The sequence below is a fragment of the Rhipicephalus sanguineus genome, chromosome 5, assembly GCF_013339695.2.
Source record: "Rhipicephalus sanguineus isolate Rsan-2018 chromosome 5, BIME_Rsan_1.4, whole genome shotgun sequence".
NCBI classification, from domain to species: domain Eukaryota; kingdom Metazoa; phylum Arthropoda; class Arachnida; order Ixodida; family Ixodidae; genus Rhipicephalus; species Rhipicephalus sanguineus.
Window position 1 is genome coordinate 181,167,273 of NC_051180.1, and position 18,680 is coordinate 181,185,952.

Here is an 18,680-nt window from a genome sequence, read left to right on the forward strand (position 1 = left end):
GGGGGTGTGCAAACATCAGATTGTTTATCTTCGAAGCATAATTCAAGTAATGAAAACGGGTGGATAGCTGCTTGGTATGTTTGGAAAGCAGCGACACCGTTGTGCATATCACCATTTCCCCAGACAATAAAAACAGCTGTTTGCTCGATACACTAGTGCCGGTGTGTTAATCTTGTCGTCATAGTTTTATCCTCGAAGTGTGCTTTCTCAACTCAGAGGAGCAATGACACCTGATTCGCACAGTGTTCATTGCAGGCCTTCGTCTTAGGATAACCCAAAGTAATGCTGGGTTTTCTTATTTTTAGTGGCATAACCAATGAGTGAGACCCTTGTTTGTCCAAGCACTTCCGGTTTTGCAAATATTCAGAAAAAGTCTATATTGGAGCATAAATTCACTTCAGAAAAGGGCCAGTTAACTGTCAGGATAATTTTTGGAAAATAATTGAATGAGTTCATTGAAAGAGCAGGCGGTTTTCTTGCGAGCAGCTAGAATTCATTTTAAAAAGACAAGGTGTGCAAACACAGACACAAGAAATAAGTCAGGACACCACAAACGCCGACTAACAACTGAAGAGACGCACAACGGCGGAAAAGAAAGGAGGCACGAAAACTTGTCTGCGCATGCCCATGCAACAGGTGAACCTATCAATCCGGCATGCCTGGGGGTCTACGGGGAAGATAACTGTTGAGGCATTTGATTTCATCTTTATGCAAGTTAATCGACGGTTGGCTCACGCATGCGCTACCACTATTCTCGATATGCCATGCTTCAATCATCAGGCTCGTTTTTTCATTTCTATGCCAGTACAACACTGCGCATTCATGTTCGTGTCTGCACGCCCTGTCTTTTTAGAATGAATACTTACCAACTAGCTCAGCTCTCTGTTATTCTCAGTTAGGATTGTTGCGACACCTGGCGCAGCAGGTCTCAACCACTGGCTTCTTTCTACGTGGCCTCTGAGATCCGTTTTGGCAGTTAACCCAAGGAATGCTCCAGGGCTCATGAACGCCGACGTGCAAGTGCCCGACACCTATGTCAAGGGTCCAATTTATTTAGACATTTCTTCTTAATTTTCATAATGTTTTGGTGGGTTTGTTCAGTTCTACACTCTATTGCAACAATGTGCTTGGCCTCATACAAAGTGCCATGCTCTGGCCGCTACACTTGAATACTTGCACAAGATTTGCAAAAGCACAATGAGGGGGAATGTGGCAACTGGAACTAATTTGTCTATGCGTGCATCGAATTGAGTCCAGTTGTGCAATTCCTTGTGCTGATTTCAATGCTCGTTACAAAGTTTTGTGGTGTTCGAATAGTAAAGGTGCCTTGTGAATCAAGTGCCGAACTATTCGAATAGCATATTTGAAGTTTCGAATATTCGCACACCCCTAGTCAACACGTGTTGACCAGTCGATTGATTCATGTTCTGGTGCATCTTTTAGACTTCTCAGAGGTACTGTTTCATATTGATTTGGACAGATTGTGATGTGCTGTTAGGGAGAAGTAATTGAACAAGGAATGTTGCTGTAGCCAGCATTTCGACAAGAGGGCTTGCCTTGGTCTGGGCGAATTCTGTACTCAAGCTTTTCCTGAACATCCGTCTCGTTTGTAGTGCCATCTGGGAGAGTGTGCTTTTGCATTGTAATCTGGTACTCTCTCTTAACGGAGCCATTTTCTTTGTAATAATAATAATTGTTGGGGTTTTATGTCCCAAAACCACGATACGATTACGAGGGTCACCATTGTGGAGGGCTCCAGAAATTTTTACCATCCGGTGTTCTTTACCGTACATGGGCCTTCGGCATTCCACCTCCATCGAAATGCGTCTGTCATGGCCAGGGCCATTTGATTTGTGTAGTCGCAATAGGTTGTACTGGAATACCTTTGGGTGCTGAAAGTGAGTGAAGGCCTGTCTGTGCAGACATATCGCCAGAGCCAGTGGAGAAGGACGAGGTGGAGCGTCTGCGCTGTAACTTGAGAGGCGACCTGGACCAGTACCTGGCTGTGTTTGCGTACGCCGAGTGGCGCCGCTGGATTTCCCTCACAAAGCACGTCAGCAGGGGAGTGCTGGAGCGGCTGCAGCCCGAGAGGAGTGTCATCTATTCGGCCACGCCTTTTGAGCCGCTCGACTTCTGTTCGCGTCGAGGTGGCGACCTGGCCTCGGTCGATTCCAGGGGTGACTGTGGCGAGGACATCAGGCTGTCCGAGAGGGCCAGGGAGCTGCTCGAGCTGAAAGAGGTGCCCGAGTGCAGGATACGTTACACAGAGATCCCCAAGAAGAGGTGCGTTCTCAGATCAGGTTTGCTGTTCAGCAGTACTGGAAATGATCATTTGCTACTAAGGAGGTTGTAAATGCCAGTGCACACAAAAAATGTATGAACATGCAGTTTTGTACAGACTCAAAAACAAAGAAATGCATCTTATGCTTTAGGTGTGGCATATCAGTAAAAGTGTGTGTGTGAGCCAGTGTTTTAGCAATTTCATAAAGGAGAAATGTCATGCTTAAGTTAAGTAGTTAGCTTAAGTTAAGTAGTTACCTCTTGTGTTGGCCCGCACGTGTGAGAGAGTTAATAGCCAGTGCTTGTGTTGTCTGTTTTTAAGGGCGAAGCTCCTTTGGGTGTGGGTCTGTCCCTCCTCTGTAGTATGTAGTAGTAGTAGTAGGTAGCCACCTCTAGTTCTTGGAGTGTTCACTAGATGGCGTTGTCATAGCCACCTCTAGTTCTCAGAAAGATCCCTAGATGGCGCGGAGGCGCTCGCTGTGTTTCCCCCCTCTCGCCTCGCGAGGCCGACGCAGGCAGCGTTTGCTAGCGAGTTTCTTGATTGAAAAACCGACTGCTCGCACTGCACAACCGTTCACTGACCACCCCGTATATATACGCACTGGATTTTGACCTCCAAGGTAGTGCCTGTGTGAGATTTCTCCTGTGCATGATTAAACAATAAAAATTCACAGCGCACATGTAAAATTAAAGTGAACTGCAAGTCGCCATGACTCTCATCGACCCTTTAGTATAAACACGCCCGATCTTGCATCGATGATGTACTGGGCAGAATTCACGGAAGAATCACATATGGTGTGTTTCATTAGTGGAAGGCAATCGTTCGATTTAGTGCGGCGACGTATGCTAGGGGGACCGTTGTAATGAAGGGACCACGTAAACCAACAGTACAATAAAAGTTTGATGTTTAATATATACACGGTGTTTCTCACGTGTTTACTTGATCATATACTGGGTGAATTACTCGGAGTATTCACGGTTTACCGATGATTCCCTCCGGAGCTTTGCCCTACTCATCATCATTCACCCCGTGGATATGCTGTGGATTTTCTTCTCTTGTATTTGTGTCCACATGCCTTACTTCTGTGATGAAAGTGTCAGGCTGGAGGTTCATATGCTGAATACAAAGGTAATCTTTCATAGTCTGGCAAGGGAATGGGAATTTGTGATTGGCACCAAACCCCAAGAAACTGTGTGAGAGGATGCCCATCTGTCCAATCAGTCACAGGTGGCCCTCATTGCACAAAGTAACTTTGCAAAAAGATAAATATGAGTTTGACTGCATATGGCGTGAAGTAACAAGCAACAGTTGGCAGGTACATCTATCCTTGATAACAAAATTGTACAATCGTTGCATTCTATTGTTTCTACCATATGGGACAGGAACTTGAAGGGTAACAGAGAAGATTGACCAGAAGCTCAAAAAAAAGAAGACTTGGTTCGGGGCTAGCTGATTCACAAAGCTTAAAGGGGCTGTCTACTGCTCGGAAAAATTTTTCTTTGTGGTGAAAATGAGAAGATCGTTCGTCACATCGGCGGCAACAAAGAAAGGAATTATATTTTTAATTTGATGTTGAAAATCGTGTAAGAATGACCGCTAGCGTCACCCAACGGCGATGTGGTTCAATCTGCTGGTAGGACAAGAAATCCTCGCAGGTAGACTCATTTTGCTTAAAAACAAACATGTATAACTTGAAATTGTATTTTACGCGCTTGAGGCACCTTTCGGTTGCGTCAGATAGTAATTTTTTGCCTTTTTTTTTCTCGCGCATCCAAAAAGGTGCCCGGTGGCGCTGTTTGCAACGCCTTCTTCGATTTCTTCTGCTTCAACTCCTGCGCTATGCCATCCGGCTCTCCGTGCTGGTCGTACTGTGCTGCTGTATTGTTGTTAGGATGTCTCACATGTGCTGCGCTGTGAAGGCGCGCATATATTGTCTCTTTTTGATGAATCGACTTGGCTTGGATTGCGGCAGCAGTGCTAAAATAAACGCATAGACTGCGATTACAGCAAAACAAGTGTTCTGTAATCGTATGATAAGGCTTCATTTAACCGCTAGTGCGCTGAAAACGACTGTTACATTCGTTACTATAGTGTTCCACGAAAATAGAGTAATCCTATAGAAATCACATGTGCTTTTGCTTTTAATTTTTACCGGTACTACAATCGTCATCGCGACCACAAACCAGTGTTGTGGGCATGGTTCATGCCAATGGAAGAAGACCGAACGCAGATAGAAAAATTCTCTTTTAAAAATTTCTACTCACTTTCTAGAGAAACCGCTGCAAGGTTGGACACTTCAGATGGTATGCTTTCTATTGCGGTACAAAACAGAAAAGCGATGAAGGACGGTAGACAGTCCCTTTAAAGGACCCCTGGCAGCAAAACTGCACACTCGAGATGTTTGTGTTGTTGGCACCAGTTTGCTAGACACTAGACTTCTAAGCACGAGGCCATAGATTTCAAACTGTGTACCTCTGACGTCTTTCTTTTCGAATTTATTCATTTCTTTCTTGAAGCGATGCTCTTATAACTCGCAGATTTCGGCGGCGTCATAAGCGAAAAAACCGGCACTGGCGAATGTAAAGAAATGTGGCCCTAGAATGTGCACCGGTTTTGTGCATATTTGAATGCACCATTTTCCAATAATTGGTGCTCTCTCAATCACGGGCTTGTCGGCGATCAGCTGTTTGTGATATGGCAGTATGATCTTTTATCGAGGTGACTTATCAATTCACGTTGCTGCATTTCATTGTTACCTGTGCTGTAACAACAGAAGTGTCGTGGATGAAAGCGCAATTCCTGGCATGGACGAAGGAAACAGGAGGGAGCATTGCACAATGCAATAGAAAGAAATAAAGAGAAGTGGTATGTTAGGCACGCGGACGCAAAATTTTGCTTGCCTCCATTTTCTCGATGGGCCGAGGGCTCCTGAATTTCGTGCAGTGAAACTGTCTTTGGGGACCCTGTGCTGGTGTCGTCCGGGCTTCACTAAAGCAGGTTGTGTGATCAGGGGGAAAGGAGGACCCTGGTGAGAAGGGAAAGGGAAGGAGGTCTCATGGTCGAGCAGGTGTGACTGATAGGGGAAGTGAATAAAGAAAACTAATCAAATAAAATAAACTTTCTTGGTGAGGCGGGGTATGAACCCAGGCTCTCTCAATACAAAGACAAGTGTCATACACCACTGTGTGATGGGGAATTTATGGGAAGCCTATGAGGGCCGATGATCACGTGACGAGGAGGACGAGGAGGTCACGTGATCGACTGCTGAGTGGGAGTGTGACAGGAGGATAACGAATGGCATTTGTGGAAATAGCTAATCAAATAAAATAAACTTTTTTGGTGAGGCGGGGTATGAACCCAGGCTCTCTCAATACAAAGACAAGTGTCATACACCACTGTGTGATGGGGAATTTATGGGAAGCCTATGAGGGCCGATGATCACGTGACGAGGAGGACGAGGAGGTCACGTGATCGACTGCTGAGTGGGAGTGTGACAGGAGGATAACGAATGGCATTTGTGGAAAATAGGTCAACCGTAGAGGAGGCAGCTAGACCCCTGCGATCACATTTCATGGTTTGTCCCGAGCGAATGCATTGCGTGCTGGCAGTGTTGGCGCTCCTGTATATCATACTCCCCGAGTGTTACGCACGCAGTGCTGCATTAGAGTCTTTTAGCAAGTTACGGAAATATGGTACGCAAATATGGTAAGGCAGTACGGTAATGCTCTTCCTTTCTCGCTCGTTGTGCTTTTGCTGGTGAAGGCACACCAACACCACAAAAGCTTTTTCAAAGATTACTGTGGGGTTGTCATGCCCCGTTGTTGCCTGTCAGCCTACGCATTATTAACGAGGAACCCGTAGTTTGGGGGACGCAGTGTCACTCGAACTGGGAGCGGCTTAAGCACAACAAGCGGGAAAAGAGGAGCGCTACCGTATTTGCGTACCGTGTTTCCGTAACTTGCTAAAAGGCTCTATCGTCTGCTCTTGCATGGCATTACGAGAGTTGTGGTCGTGGTGGAACGCGACTATCGTGGCCATGCATGTCATGCACGGCAGCTGCGCTTGCAATGCTGCATGTGTTCTAGCACTGCCGTGATAGTAATACACAAGATGTCAGAATGAAATGTTCTTCATTTTGGTTTTAGTTTCTTTCCACTGAAAAGGTTCCGTTCCGTAATGGTTTTTATTTGTATACAAAAAAATTTGAAATTAAAGCAATGATAAAACATGGTATTTATTTTTCCTCTTTAATGAATTACCAATTTTCAGAGCAGGCCGAATGCTTTGCTTGCTGGGGAGTGAGCATGATGTCAGAAGCAGCACGCCATTGAGTGATAGGCGAGGCTGCTGTTCTTATAAAACAAACTTCAGTGCTGAGAATGCCCTCTCCACGCTGGCCTGTGTGACCGGCACACCAAGAACTAGTTGCAATGATATATACAGCTCCGGATGTCATTCTTTTCGTTCTTCTCAAAATTTTGCACATCTTTAATTTGGAATCCCTGCCTGATATGTGCATGAATGCTCATGTTACATGACCTCGGTTGTTCCGGATTGCCAAGTTTTCTCTTAAACCAAAAACCGATAAATATTTCGGTTTCACTTCAAAACAAGATAATAGATGACGTTTTGGTTACGTTTTTGTTTTGGTCAAAAATATCGTTCTTAGTGTTTTCCTTTTTGGTTTCTATTCCGTTCCGTTCGGGCGAGGTGGAATGGGCCATGCCCGCACTTAACGCTCTTAAACGCTGCCATAGCGTGCGCCTGGGAATGAGCATATCGCGCAGGACTTAGCCTGAAGAGCATAGAGGCAACACAGAAATCCTTAGCGATAATATTGCCGAAAATGTGGGAGTAAAATGTAATGCCTAATGAAATGGGCGACAGTCCGACATTTTCACGCCGTGGAACTGGCTGGACTTCTTTTTTTGCATCAGTCTTCTTTACAGCGATTACTGAGGTGAAGACAGAGCACAGGTGTGAGCTTGCGCAGACAAGGAACGGGTGGATAACACAGTCTTGTGAGGGTGATGTGTCCCAGCAGCAATGCCTCTCTCCTCACGTGGTGCACCAGCAAGTATCATTCCTTCTCAGCTTTGTGGGAGCACGCACATTACGTGGTGTTGCAACCAATGGGAATATAGGTGCTCTTTTGCAGGGACAGATGCTGGCTTTTTCACTCCAGCAAATGTTTTGAAGCAGGCCAGGATGTGCAATGTTTCACATAGTACCACGGCAGCTTGTCAGTCCCTCTTAGCTTGAGCTGCACTGATAACAAGGCGTTGCTTATCGCTTGCCTCTCTTCCTTCTGTGCTGCAGTTATGCTCACACATTGTGGTTGGCATCTTTCAGATGCCCGAAATTTCATCCCACTATAATTTTGCACAGGTATGGGTAAACATTCGATTTTGCATTGTTGCTTATCGTTAACGTTAGTCAGATGCAGATTCATAATCTTTATCGTCTGACGTTGTGTCTTGCTTTCATGATGCCTCTTATAAGGATCTGACCATTTGGCACAGGAAATGACGTGCTTTCACTGCGGTCTTCATGGCATTTTATATTTTTTGAAAGTGAACTGCACATGGCCAACAGGGGACACACCTAAAGTCTTTTTGGTTACTCACAATTAGCTAAACATTTGTTGAATATGTGCGAGTTTGCTGCTCGACTTACACCAGGAGATTCACAATGCGTACATACTCCAAATTTTGTTCTAAATGACTTCACGAGATCAACATATTCAACGGTGTGGATGAACAGAACAGCAGTTCCTATTGCCTTTCCTGTTGAACATAAACTCTCTTCCTTTTGTAGGCACCCGAGTGACTCGACACCAGCGGAGATCACCAAGCACGGTATGGACTCGAGCTATGTGTTGGAGCAGCTGCTAGCTACCTGGCCGCACAAGGAGGACCTGCTGGGTGAACTGCAGTTTGTGTTTGTGTGCTTTCTGGTGGGGCACGTCTATCCGTGCTTTGAACAATGGCAGAAACTCGTGCGCATCTTCTGCACGAGCAGCGAGGCCATCGACCGGCATCCAGATCTCTTCAGCAACCTGGTCTCCGTGTTGCACTTTCAGCTGCGCGAGGTCCCCTGCGACTTCTTTGTTGACATTGTGTCCAGAAAGAACTTTCTCACCGAGGCCCTGGCCTCGCTCTTCCGAAACATCGCAGAGTCTAATCTGCCCGACGATTCACCGACGACGTTAAAGATGAAGGCCAACCGTTTCAAGATAAGTTTGACCAAGTTGATGGGCTGGAGCTTCGAGCAAGAAGTGCCCGAGGAAGAATGTCCTGTTGTGGTGGAATTGCCGGGCGGAAACTGAAACGCTGTGACTGTGAGGACAACAACATGTGGGAAAGAATGGAGTTTCACAGACATGCCAATTTAGGAACAGGAAAGCTATCAGCTACCTCTTGTTCTGTTCTACTATCTTGAAATGTTGGCTTGACATGTGATAGTGTTAATTCAGAAATGGGGCACTACCACTATGACTCTGGTTTGCAAACTACTCGAGTGGCATGCTACAATTTCTTGGAGATTGGGTCAGTGTGTAATCGATGAACAAGACTAAGGTGGCTGGTCAGCTGGCTCATTAGAAATGCCGTAAATGCATGTGTAACTATGCAGAGTAGTACTGGTACAGAAGATATGACAAATGTTTGTGACACATCTGCTGGTAATTTGTGTATGTTATCACCTTTTATGTGTTTTATGTGCCGAACACTTTGGCTAAAATTCTTCAAAGTGCTAGACAAAAGTAGCTTTCTATTGAAAGTAATTTCTATTGGAAGCACATTTTTAGTGTGCGCACTGCTAAGCAGTTGGTGGTGATTCAATTCTTGACATTGCGAGTGATTTTAACCATTGGCTGTATACATGTAGTACTGGACAGAAATGACACACTTTTATGTAAAAGAGAGTGGTTTTCTATAAACAAGCTTTTCTTCTAAAGCATCAGCAATGCAGTTTGAAGACTAAGGCAATAATAAACAAAAAAAACAAACAAAATAATGTTTGGGTAAGTGTAAAAAAAAGCCTTCACAGAGGATAAGAAGTGTTGAATCAAGAAGCAGGAATTTTTTCTTCTTTTTGAGGTGACAGTACCATGAAGCACGCCAGTATCCGATTTGCGATATGGCAGTGCTTTTCATTGCTGTAACTGTGCTTGCAGGCTGCTGATGCATTTGTCATTCGACATTGAATGAAAAGTTTGAGTGAGAGTCCATTTGTCATTGTGTTTTCATTATTTCACGATTCCACTTTGCTAAAAATCTTTTCATGACACAGAGTATTACAAAGAGGAACTTGTGGGAACCTCATTCTAATCAAGTATGGCAGTACTGCACAAACAAGTGCCTTCGATCCATCCCCATAAATGTGTGCTACCCCAAATGAGCAGTACTTTCGTTTCTTTGACTATTCTCAGTAACTAATTGTATGTGCCATTGCATCCTATGCAATGGTCTTTTTTTCAATGATGGGACCATGCACAAGGTACTTGTGCAGTGTGCTAATCATTTAATGTATTGGTCTTGTAAAATATTAACATATGATCTACAAATTACATTAAGAAACAAAATGAATTAGCCTATTGAAATGGATTTCTCAGCGATCACTAGTCAGCACTTGTCGACTTCATGTTGTGTGTTTGGTGGTTTGTCAGAATGTTTAATTTCATTTACTCAGTTCATTTGCTGTGATAGCCGTTACTACTGCTTTGTGGGCATAAGCCCTGGCGGAGGTAAACGTAATGCGCCATTGTGTGCGAGACTAATTTCTGAAATGTTTTCTCGCTGTACACCTTGCGTGTTCTCACTGTAATAAAACCTGGTTGTTGACGTGTGGTATATTGCATTAATTTAGTGCACAATGATGAGCAACTTAACAGGCTCCTTGTAGCCATGGATGATCTGGTTGGGAAGTGCCAATATCCTTTTGTAGCTAGTAGTTCCAGCCAGCCACCAAAAATGGGTCGTGGTGCTGTCACTCTGGCCTTTCCCACCTAGATCAAATGATTTCTTTGCATGCAGGGTTTATCCAAGCGAACTAGCTTTTAAAATGGTCGTCCTCTACATTCTTAAGCGTGCTTTTTCCGCTTGATCAGGTCTAATGGTTAGAGCATATGGTTTATGTGCTCCAGCTGTCGGGAACCTATTTCTACATTTACTTGTATTCATCGGCTTCATTATACACAACTTTGGTGTCCTAGATGGTACCACAATCCCTCTCAATCTCTGCAGCTCGCCTCACCCAAAATATGCCTGTTTGTCCAGGCTGTGGAACTGTCTTCCTGCCAATGATGTGCATCACTCCAGCCACACTCTGTCCAAGGCATTCATCGAAACCATTACCGACTAGTTATGCCCACCCTTCGTGTATGAATAGACAAGGGCATGAAGGAAGGAGCCATCGGCATTGTGTTAGGGTTGGAGGGATGCATGCACGATTTTGCAGGGGAAGTAGCTCTGGAATGCTTACCCATTAAAAGAGTAGCAAGCCTATGGGCTTGCATTCCCGCTAGAAATGCCACTGCCAGTACCACCATCGCCTGCCAAGCCACAAACTAGGCTGCTGCTGTGCACAGTCTCATTGGGACGTCAATGTGCGGCCGCCACAACCACTGCTGGATCGGACTTCTATCGATCAACCGTGCTGGCCGCCGCCTCGGTGTCAATCACCGATGCCAAATTGGTATAAATGCTGCACATCCCGAAGAAAGAATATCAAATCATATTACCTGCAGGAGACAGAAAATGTGTCTACAAGCTGCTTCAGGTCACTATCGCTGGCAGTCCACAAGAAAGTTAGCCACTGTTTTATAGCATAAGCTGTTACGAGCTCGCTACAATGGCCGATTTTGGTGGCGATGTCTGCTGGTGTCTGTGTCAGTTGCAGCTGTTGCGCATAATTGGAAGGAAAAAAAATGGCTTGAGCTGGAGTCAAACCCAAGTATTATAACTAATTAATGAAACATAATTAACGAAAAAGTTAGTAGTGGCTACTCCAGTCTACTGGGAACAATATGCACTAAGTTTGCTTTGCATAATGCTGCTCCTCTCTTTTAAAATCGTGCTGCGTGATAGTTGGGAGACCCTGTACATATGTTGCAATTCCAACACCTTGTGGCATATATTAGTGGCATTAGTATTGGTGGCATATTTTAAAGGAGTGCTGACACAAAAGTTTTAAGTCTTGTTTTTTCTGTTGCAATAAGTAGCTAAAGACCCACTCATCATGCCTAGAAACCTTGTCGGAGACGTTTTCATAGCACCCAGCCACAGTTTTGACTTCAGAATGCGCAGAAAGAGGTAGGACGCAGAGCAATTTTCATGTAAAAATAGCTGGCTACATGAGCCCACAAAGCCGCGTGTATATGAGCCCCATGCTGACAACTATTTTCAACAAAGGCTTCCAGGTGCCGCTATAGTCCCCACTGGGATGTTGTAAATATGCGTGACACCCCCCCCCCAAATGCACTGCTGAGGCAAGAATGGCAGCCTTTGTACTTCCATGAAAGCCCATAAAGGAAATGCTCCCTCTTTCTGTTGAAAAGGTCTGCTAAAAGAGTGCTTGCAAGGAGCATGGCAGCCAACGAAACCTTGTGATGCAGGCGGTTGTTAACATTGAAAACAAGTGGATGTCAATTCCATTAGGTGGTGCATTTTGTGTGCACTTGCATGACACTCACTTTAAAATTGATTTTTAATCTGTTATAGGCTATATTGGTCGTTGATATTCCATAGATGATGTGTGTATGTCCACACAAATCTATCCCACAAGTTATCTCGCCTTTAAATTAAGTGCGCAATTATTTGACGTCATTTCAGCCCTTTTCTGCCAATGCACCTCTCTGAACTAAAGAAGGGAAGTATAAAGAGCATTGTTTGTAGCTGTTGATGTGTTGCAATTATGAGATAAAGGTTGAACGACCCTTGTTGTGGGTGCGATCTCAACTGGGGGCAGCTATTTTTCCATCCAAATTGCTTTCCAAGGCTTCATTAATACTCTCCATGTCTCTTGCTTATGTTAACTGCACACTGCTGCCTTTAAACCCCAAGGACTGACAATGTTTTTATCTACTTTTGAAAACCTATTTCTAGCACTGCAACAAAATATGTAATTGTCTCCACAATATTTTTGCGTGCCGCACACATCCTAACACCCTGAAAGCAATAATCATCGTGATCTAATTTATATGCCTTCACCTCCATTAACACGGTGTGTCCGAATCCCCATGCAAGCTTTGTTCACTGTCAACGAGAAGCATCCTGATGAGAAACAAAGAGCCCATTGCGACGTGAAGCACCATAATGGATATGTGAAACCGTGTATGGCAATACTGCACTGCAGGCTACATGGGACAGACTAACAGATGCCTGTGACAACATGTCAACAGTGTTAGGCAACATTTTCTAGCCTTACATTTCATTTATTATACCCTTCAGGGCCAGAGGGGGAGCAGTAATTCACAAAAAAGAAAAGGGAGAGCTGGTGGCCTTCCCCCTGCTCACCATCACATCCCACTTCTTGCTATCCTATGCTATGCTTTACCCTCTCCCCCACTTCCCACCCCCTTTCTATGCTTTCTCTCTCTTTCTATCCTCTTCTCATTCTGTTGCCCATAGCAATGCAATAATATAGTTCTCGTAAATGCTTGTTCTGCTAGTGTGCCTGGATAGCCAAATGGTTACGATGCTCCCCTTAGGATCGTGGGTTCAAATCCTGCCTCACCTAGAAATTTCTCTCTCTCTACTCCTTCTCTCACCCATCAGAGTTATTGCATTCCATGCTGGACAAATCGGCGTACATGTTTTGCGAGCGAAGCAGAAGATGAGGACGAAAAGAGCGTGTGCCGATTCATGATAATTTCTGTTCGCGACTAATGGGGCTTAAAGGTCAACTCCGGCGATTTTTGGCCATGTCAAAGTAACGGTGCTTTTATGTTCCTGAGACGCCCCTTTTACAGGCCCGATAGCAGAAATACTCGGCAAATTGGAGAATAATTTAAATAAGCAAAAAAAGCGCAACACCGAAACCGAAACCCAACCGAGTGTACTGTCTACGTATGACGTAGACATTGTTACGAACAAACCGGAAGTCGTGTAAGGCATGCCGGTCACGCCGGCGCGGAGTATGAAAACTGTGACAGCCGGGACAAGTAGGCGCACAGTGGTGAGGTGAGCACGCCGCGCATCAGCTGTAATGTTTGCGACTGACAGTGCCGCATCTGATAATGACAGTGTCTCGGCCAGCACAGCTGACGCTCGCTGTAGCAGCCAAAGTTAGCGGTGCCCTCGGCTGTGTCACTTCCGCCGCCTTCCCAACAGTGACTTCACAGATGCAATGTTGCCAATAATTGTGGGAAGCCAGGAGAGCGTTTGCAGACAATCTTTAAAATTCATTTGCAAACAATCTGCGCATGTCTCAAGCCTGTAATTTGGCATAAATGATGGAAACGTGCAAAGGAACGTACCCAGCGAATTTCATTGAGATCCATCACTCTAAAAATCGCCGGAGTTGGCCTTTAATGCACAGTTAATAATTAATGAGAAGGAAATTGGGAGAATGGCAAGTGAATCAACGGTGGGTAAACAAGATGACGATAGTTTCTGTTTGCAACTAACGGGGTTTCTCCAAGCTTAAACAGCTCATAATCGTTAATGTCTACAATGTCTGCGGGAAGATTATTCCAGTCATATGGCAAAAATGATTGATGGAAATATACTGTACTGCATGTAATGAATCCGACTGTGTGACGATGGTCTGTGTGACATAAGCCAATTGAGGTATGAGGCATTCGCGTAGTGTAGGAAGATGATACATTTGATAAAACAAAGCAATATGTCACACTTATCTGCTCAGTCAAAATGATGGGAGGGAAAGGTTTGATTTCATGGTAGTTATACTTGCTGAACGACGATAATTAGTGTGAATGAAAGGTGCGGAGTTGTTTTGGACCATCTCCAGACAAGTAACTAAGTTTTCATGAGTAGGGTCCCACACGGGTGTAGCATAGATGTAGCACGGGTGTAGCATAGAAGTTTAGATCACATTAGTGTTTTATACAGCAAGAGTTTCAAGGAAGAAGGAATTGCATAAAAATTTCAAAGTAAATAGCCTAGCATGCGGCTAGCTGTGTTATGTGTTCGATATGCATAGACCAGTTTAAAAACATTAAGTGGTCAACAAATATGTAATGTAATGCTTGATGTAATGTAAACACCTAGGTATTTATATGACATTACTGATTAAAAAAATTTTTTATCAATGTGGCATGGTGGTGGGCAGGTACATTTTCTGAAAGCATGCATGACTTTGCACTTAATAATATTTAGTTGCCTTAACCATTTTTACACCAACATGCGACTGCACGATGATCAGACTGGAGTAAGGAACTGTCATGAGAATTGGTTATCTCTCTTTGAAAATAACACAGTCATCTGCAAATAGTAGAATATTAGAGTTTCCAATGGATGGGAGATCATTAATATAGATTAAGAATAATAAGGGCCCTAGGACTTTAGGAATGCCTGAATGCATATTTGTAAACCCAGAGTCAAAGCCATTAGTGGAAACAAATTGTGAGCAATTAAGAAGAAAGCACACAATCCATTCAAGTAAATTGCAGTCAATATTAAGCGTATTTAGTTTGAGCAGTTGTACTAGTTTATGACACCTTTTTTTGAATGCCTTAAAAAATCTAAGAATATGCAATTGGCGATTGATGATCGGTCTAGACTGTAGAGTTTAATGTAATTCATGAGTAAAGGATATTAACCAAGTTTCACACGAGTAATATTTTCCAAAACCGTGTTAGATTCAAGACAACTAACAATGTTTCTGAACACTCCCCGTAACAATATGCTCAAACATATTTTACAACACCTACTGGTTAGAGAAATGGGACGAGAGATGTTTTGATGCTAGACTTATGAATCGGTATAATCTTCCCAATTTTCCACTCATTGGGTAGAATGGACTTGCGAAGAGATTGCTGGAAATGTTTGGCTAGTATTAAGGCAGTATAGCTTGAAGTGTTCTTGAACAACTTATACTAAAATTATCACAACCGGGAGCTGAACGAAGGCAGAGTTCATCAGTGAGCTTAAAGGGACCCTAAAGAGCAAAACGATTTTTCTCATATTAGTAAAGTACTCTTTCACGATACCAAAAACACCACGCTTGCTGTGAGAAGACGCTTAGTAAGTGAGAATAAACGCAAAAACAAAATGTGGCTGGCGAAGCCACCTTGAAGTTTCCGCACCATTCACCGTGACGCTCATGTTTTGACGGCACCTACTAGGGACTACGTAATTCCTAATCGGTAAAAATGAAGTACATTGTCCTCTGAGGGGGCCATAGACTTAACATACTAAGTTTGGGGTAATTTTGTTGAGCCAATGGCACCAAAATACGATAAATACACTTTGAAATTCGTGACGTTCCGTGGGGAGATTTCAGCGTGAAATTTAAAAATGTAACTTTGAACTTGATTTTCTCCTCTATGATGGCGAAATTAACGACATTAGAGTTCTTAGAGCACAATTTATCGATTTAAACCGATTCATTGTTTCTCTTTAGTGTCCTTAAGAACACCGAATGTACTGATTCGTATAGGCGGCATAGTTGCAAAGGTATGGCTGCGAGTTGTAGCTGTATGAACAGAAATGGCTGAGAAAGTTCTTGGCAAATGTGTGGTTACGAACTGTAGTACAAATGTATGAAGAAATTGGGTCACCAGAAGAATCAGTCGAGGTGATAGTGTCATCGTTTGAGGGCAGTGCATGTGAATTAAAATGTTTTTTCGCACCTTTAAGAGCTTGTATGTATATCACCGACACTGTCGTGTGCGATGCCCAACTTTCACTAATAGGCAGAAGCTTTCTGGCGCAAATAAACACCTGATATGACTGTAACAGGGAGCACTTGTGTTGTTGGTTATGATGCATTGTGGAATGCACTATTCAGTGAGTTGAGTGATCTTAGCTGAAAACATGTTCCAGTTAGCTTGGACACTCCGGTCATCAAAAAAGTCAAGAAAAATATCAGTGAAAGTAGAAAGTTCATTGTTGATTGCCCTAAAATTGCCTCTGTTGTAGTTATGAATTATTTTTTTTGTCAGTTTTCAGATAAGCTAAAATAATGGCAAAATGGAGTAGCAAGTGATCGCTAAGACCTGAAATGTATGTTGTGGGCAATATTATATTGGGGCTAGATTTTAGGATTATGTCTAATGTGTTTGCAGCGCGAGCAGCTATTCTGGTTGCTTGTGTATACACTTGTTGCAAAGAAAATACCGAGCAAACATTTACGAATTCACTAGCTTGGGATGACTGCGGAAATATTGAAGAGGAATGGAAGCAACGATGTTAATAGCATCTTGAAGTTCATTACTGAATGTAGGCAAGGATATGGTTACATTGCAGCATGTGCGGCTTCTCCCCCACGCGTTTGAACACACAAAAGTGATTTTTTTCACACATGGACAAACACACGCGCATCATTGCCCAATAAGCTAGCATAACACGAAAAAAAATACCCATTCATTAAGCCATCCTTGCCCCAAAGGTAGGTTAAATGAGCGCAAACAGTGGGCGATGATGAATCTCTCATGTTTCTTCTGTTTTCCATCTGTATTAAACGTTTAGATAAACCTTCGATTTGCGCTCATCATCTTTTCCCTTTGTCCTGCTTTGTGCTGCACCACCTTAGCATGCTTCCAACCGATTTATTATTTCCAGAAAAACAGCCCTAGATGTTTAGCCATACAGCTGTAGGCACCGACTGACCCAGCAATGTGTTTTACTGCCTGGCTAATATTTACCTTTACGCTTTTGCCTTTCTTGTCTCACAGCCTGCATTGTAGCCTGTGTACTGAATGGAAAGTTGTCTGTTCAGTTCTGCCATTGAGAATAAACATCTTGTCTATACAAGTGAACAGCCCAGTTGGCATCCCCCATATGTCTGGTCCTTTTGATATTTTACACGGTGCTTTTCTAACCTTGAAAGATAACAACACCATGTTTTCTCGTACAGCTTATTCTGTAGTTTATTTTACTACGACAGCAATTATATAGACACTCTCGGCAGGTTTTTGCCATTGTCATCATGTTCCGCACGAGTATATGCATCCCTCCAATCCCTCCAGTGTGACCTGGATCGCATTAACAACTGGTGTAAATCATGGCTAATGACTCTTAACATTTCAAAATGTAAAATTATCTCATTTACCTGTATATCAGTTCGTTCGCTCTTTTCTTACAACATCAATAACAACACATTGGCTAGGACCACATGGTATAAATATCTAGGCGTTCACCTCACACAAAATCTTTCCTGGGTCGACCATATAACTACCATTTCTGCGAATGCTTCTAGATCATTGGGGTATCTTCATCGCAACCTACATTCCACTACTCCTCACGTGCGTAAACAGGCCTACCAAATATTTGTCCAACCCCAGTTAGAATACACATCATCCATTTGGTCACCTCATCCAAAATATTTAGTACAGAAGTTAGAAGCTGTTTAGAACAGGGCTTGTCGCTTTATCACACGGAATTATAACAACTTGTCCAGTGTAACCCAGCTAAAGCTTGAACTTTCACTCCATCCGTTAACAATACGTCGTGACATTGCGCTTTTGTCTCTCTTTCATAAATATGTCACTGCCACTCGATCACCGCTAGCACAATTACAACGTTCCTCTCACTTATCGCACAAATTACACAATGACTTCAGCTACACCTGTGTTTACGGCACCGCTAGTGCTTTTAACTACTTGTCACTCCCGCGTGCCATACGACTGTGGAATGATCTTCCAAACAGCATCGCCATTCAGCGTAATCACGATAAATTTCACGAGCATTTTATCAACCATTTCAGTGATTATGCTTAGCTGGTTCATTTGCTCCATGATTCATGCATCCCCCCTTTATCTTTTTCATCATCAAAGTTATGCTGTTGCATTAAGTTTTGTTTGTTATCCCGACTAGTGCCGGTAAAACTGCGTAGTCTGTTTCACTACGCATCATTCGATCTGTCCAACACGCTGTTGAATTTCTTGTATGTGTTTCAAACTTTCCTACTCATGTGACATACATATGACTAGTTTTTGTACTTGGACATTTTTTGCTGTTGTTGTTGATGTTGTTCCGCATTGTTCTTACTGGCTTGATGTTAACTCAATTTGTTCTTACTTTGTATCGCCCCCCTTACACAATACCTTGGCGAGGCCTGTAAGGTACTTGTAAATAAATAAATAATAAATATAAAACCAACAAAAAAAATTGTCCCGATGAAAAATTTTCCAAAGTGCGCAACCGGGGATTTCAACTCGCAACCACTTGCTACGTGGCACGACGCATTAAGGCCCTCAGCCACAACTGATATA

General features: G+C 43.4%; 1 protein-coding gene across 1 annotated transcript in view; it reads left to right on the plus strand.

Annotated features, from left to right (window-relative positions):
* Positions 1-10,130, plus strand: part of LOC119394488 (protein AAR2 homolog) — a 23,250-nt gene extending 13,120 nt beyond the window's left edge. Inside the window, exons 3-4 of the mRNA XM_037661791.2 lie at positions 1,923-2,283; positions 8,099-10,130. Of these exons, the coding sequence (XP_037517719.1) occupies positions 1,923-2,283; positions 8,099-8,609 (872 nt within the window). The 3' untranslated portion in view covers positions 8,610-10,130. The remainder of the gene's footprint in view (positions 1-1,922; positions 2,284-8,098) is intronic.
* The last annotated feature ends 8,550 nt before the right edge of the window (positions 10,131-18,680 follow it).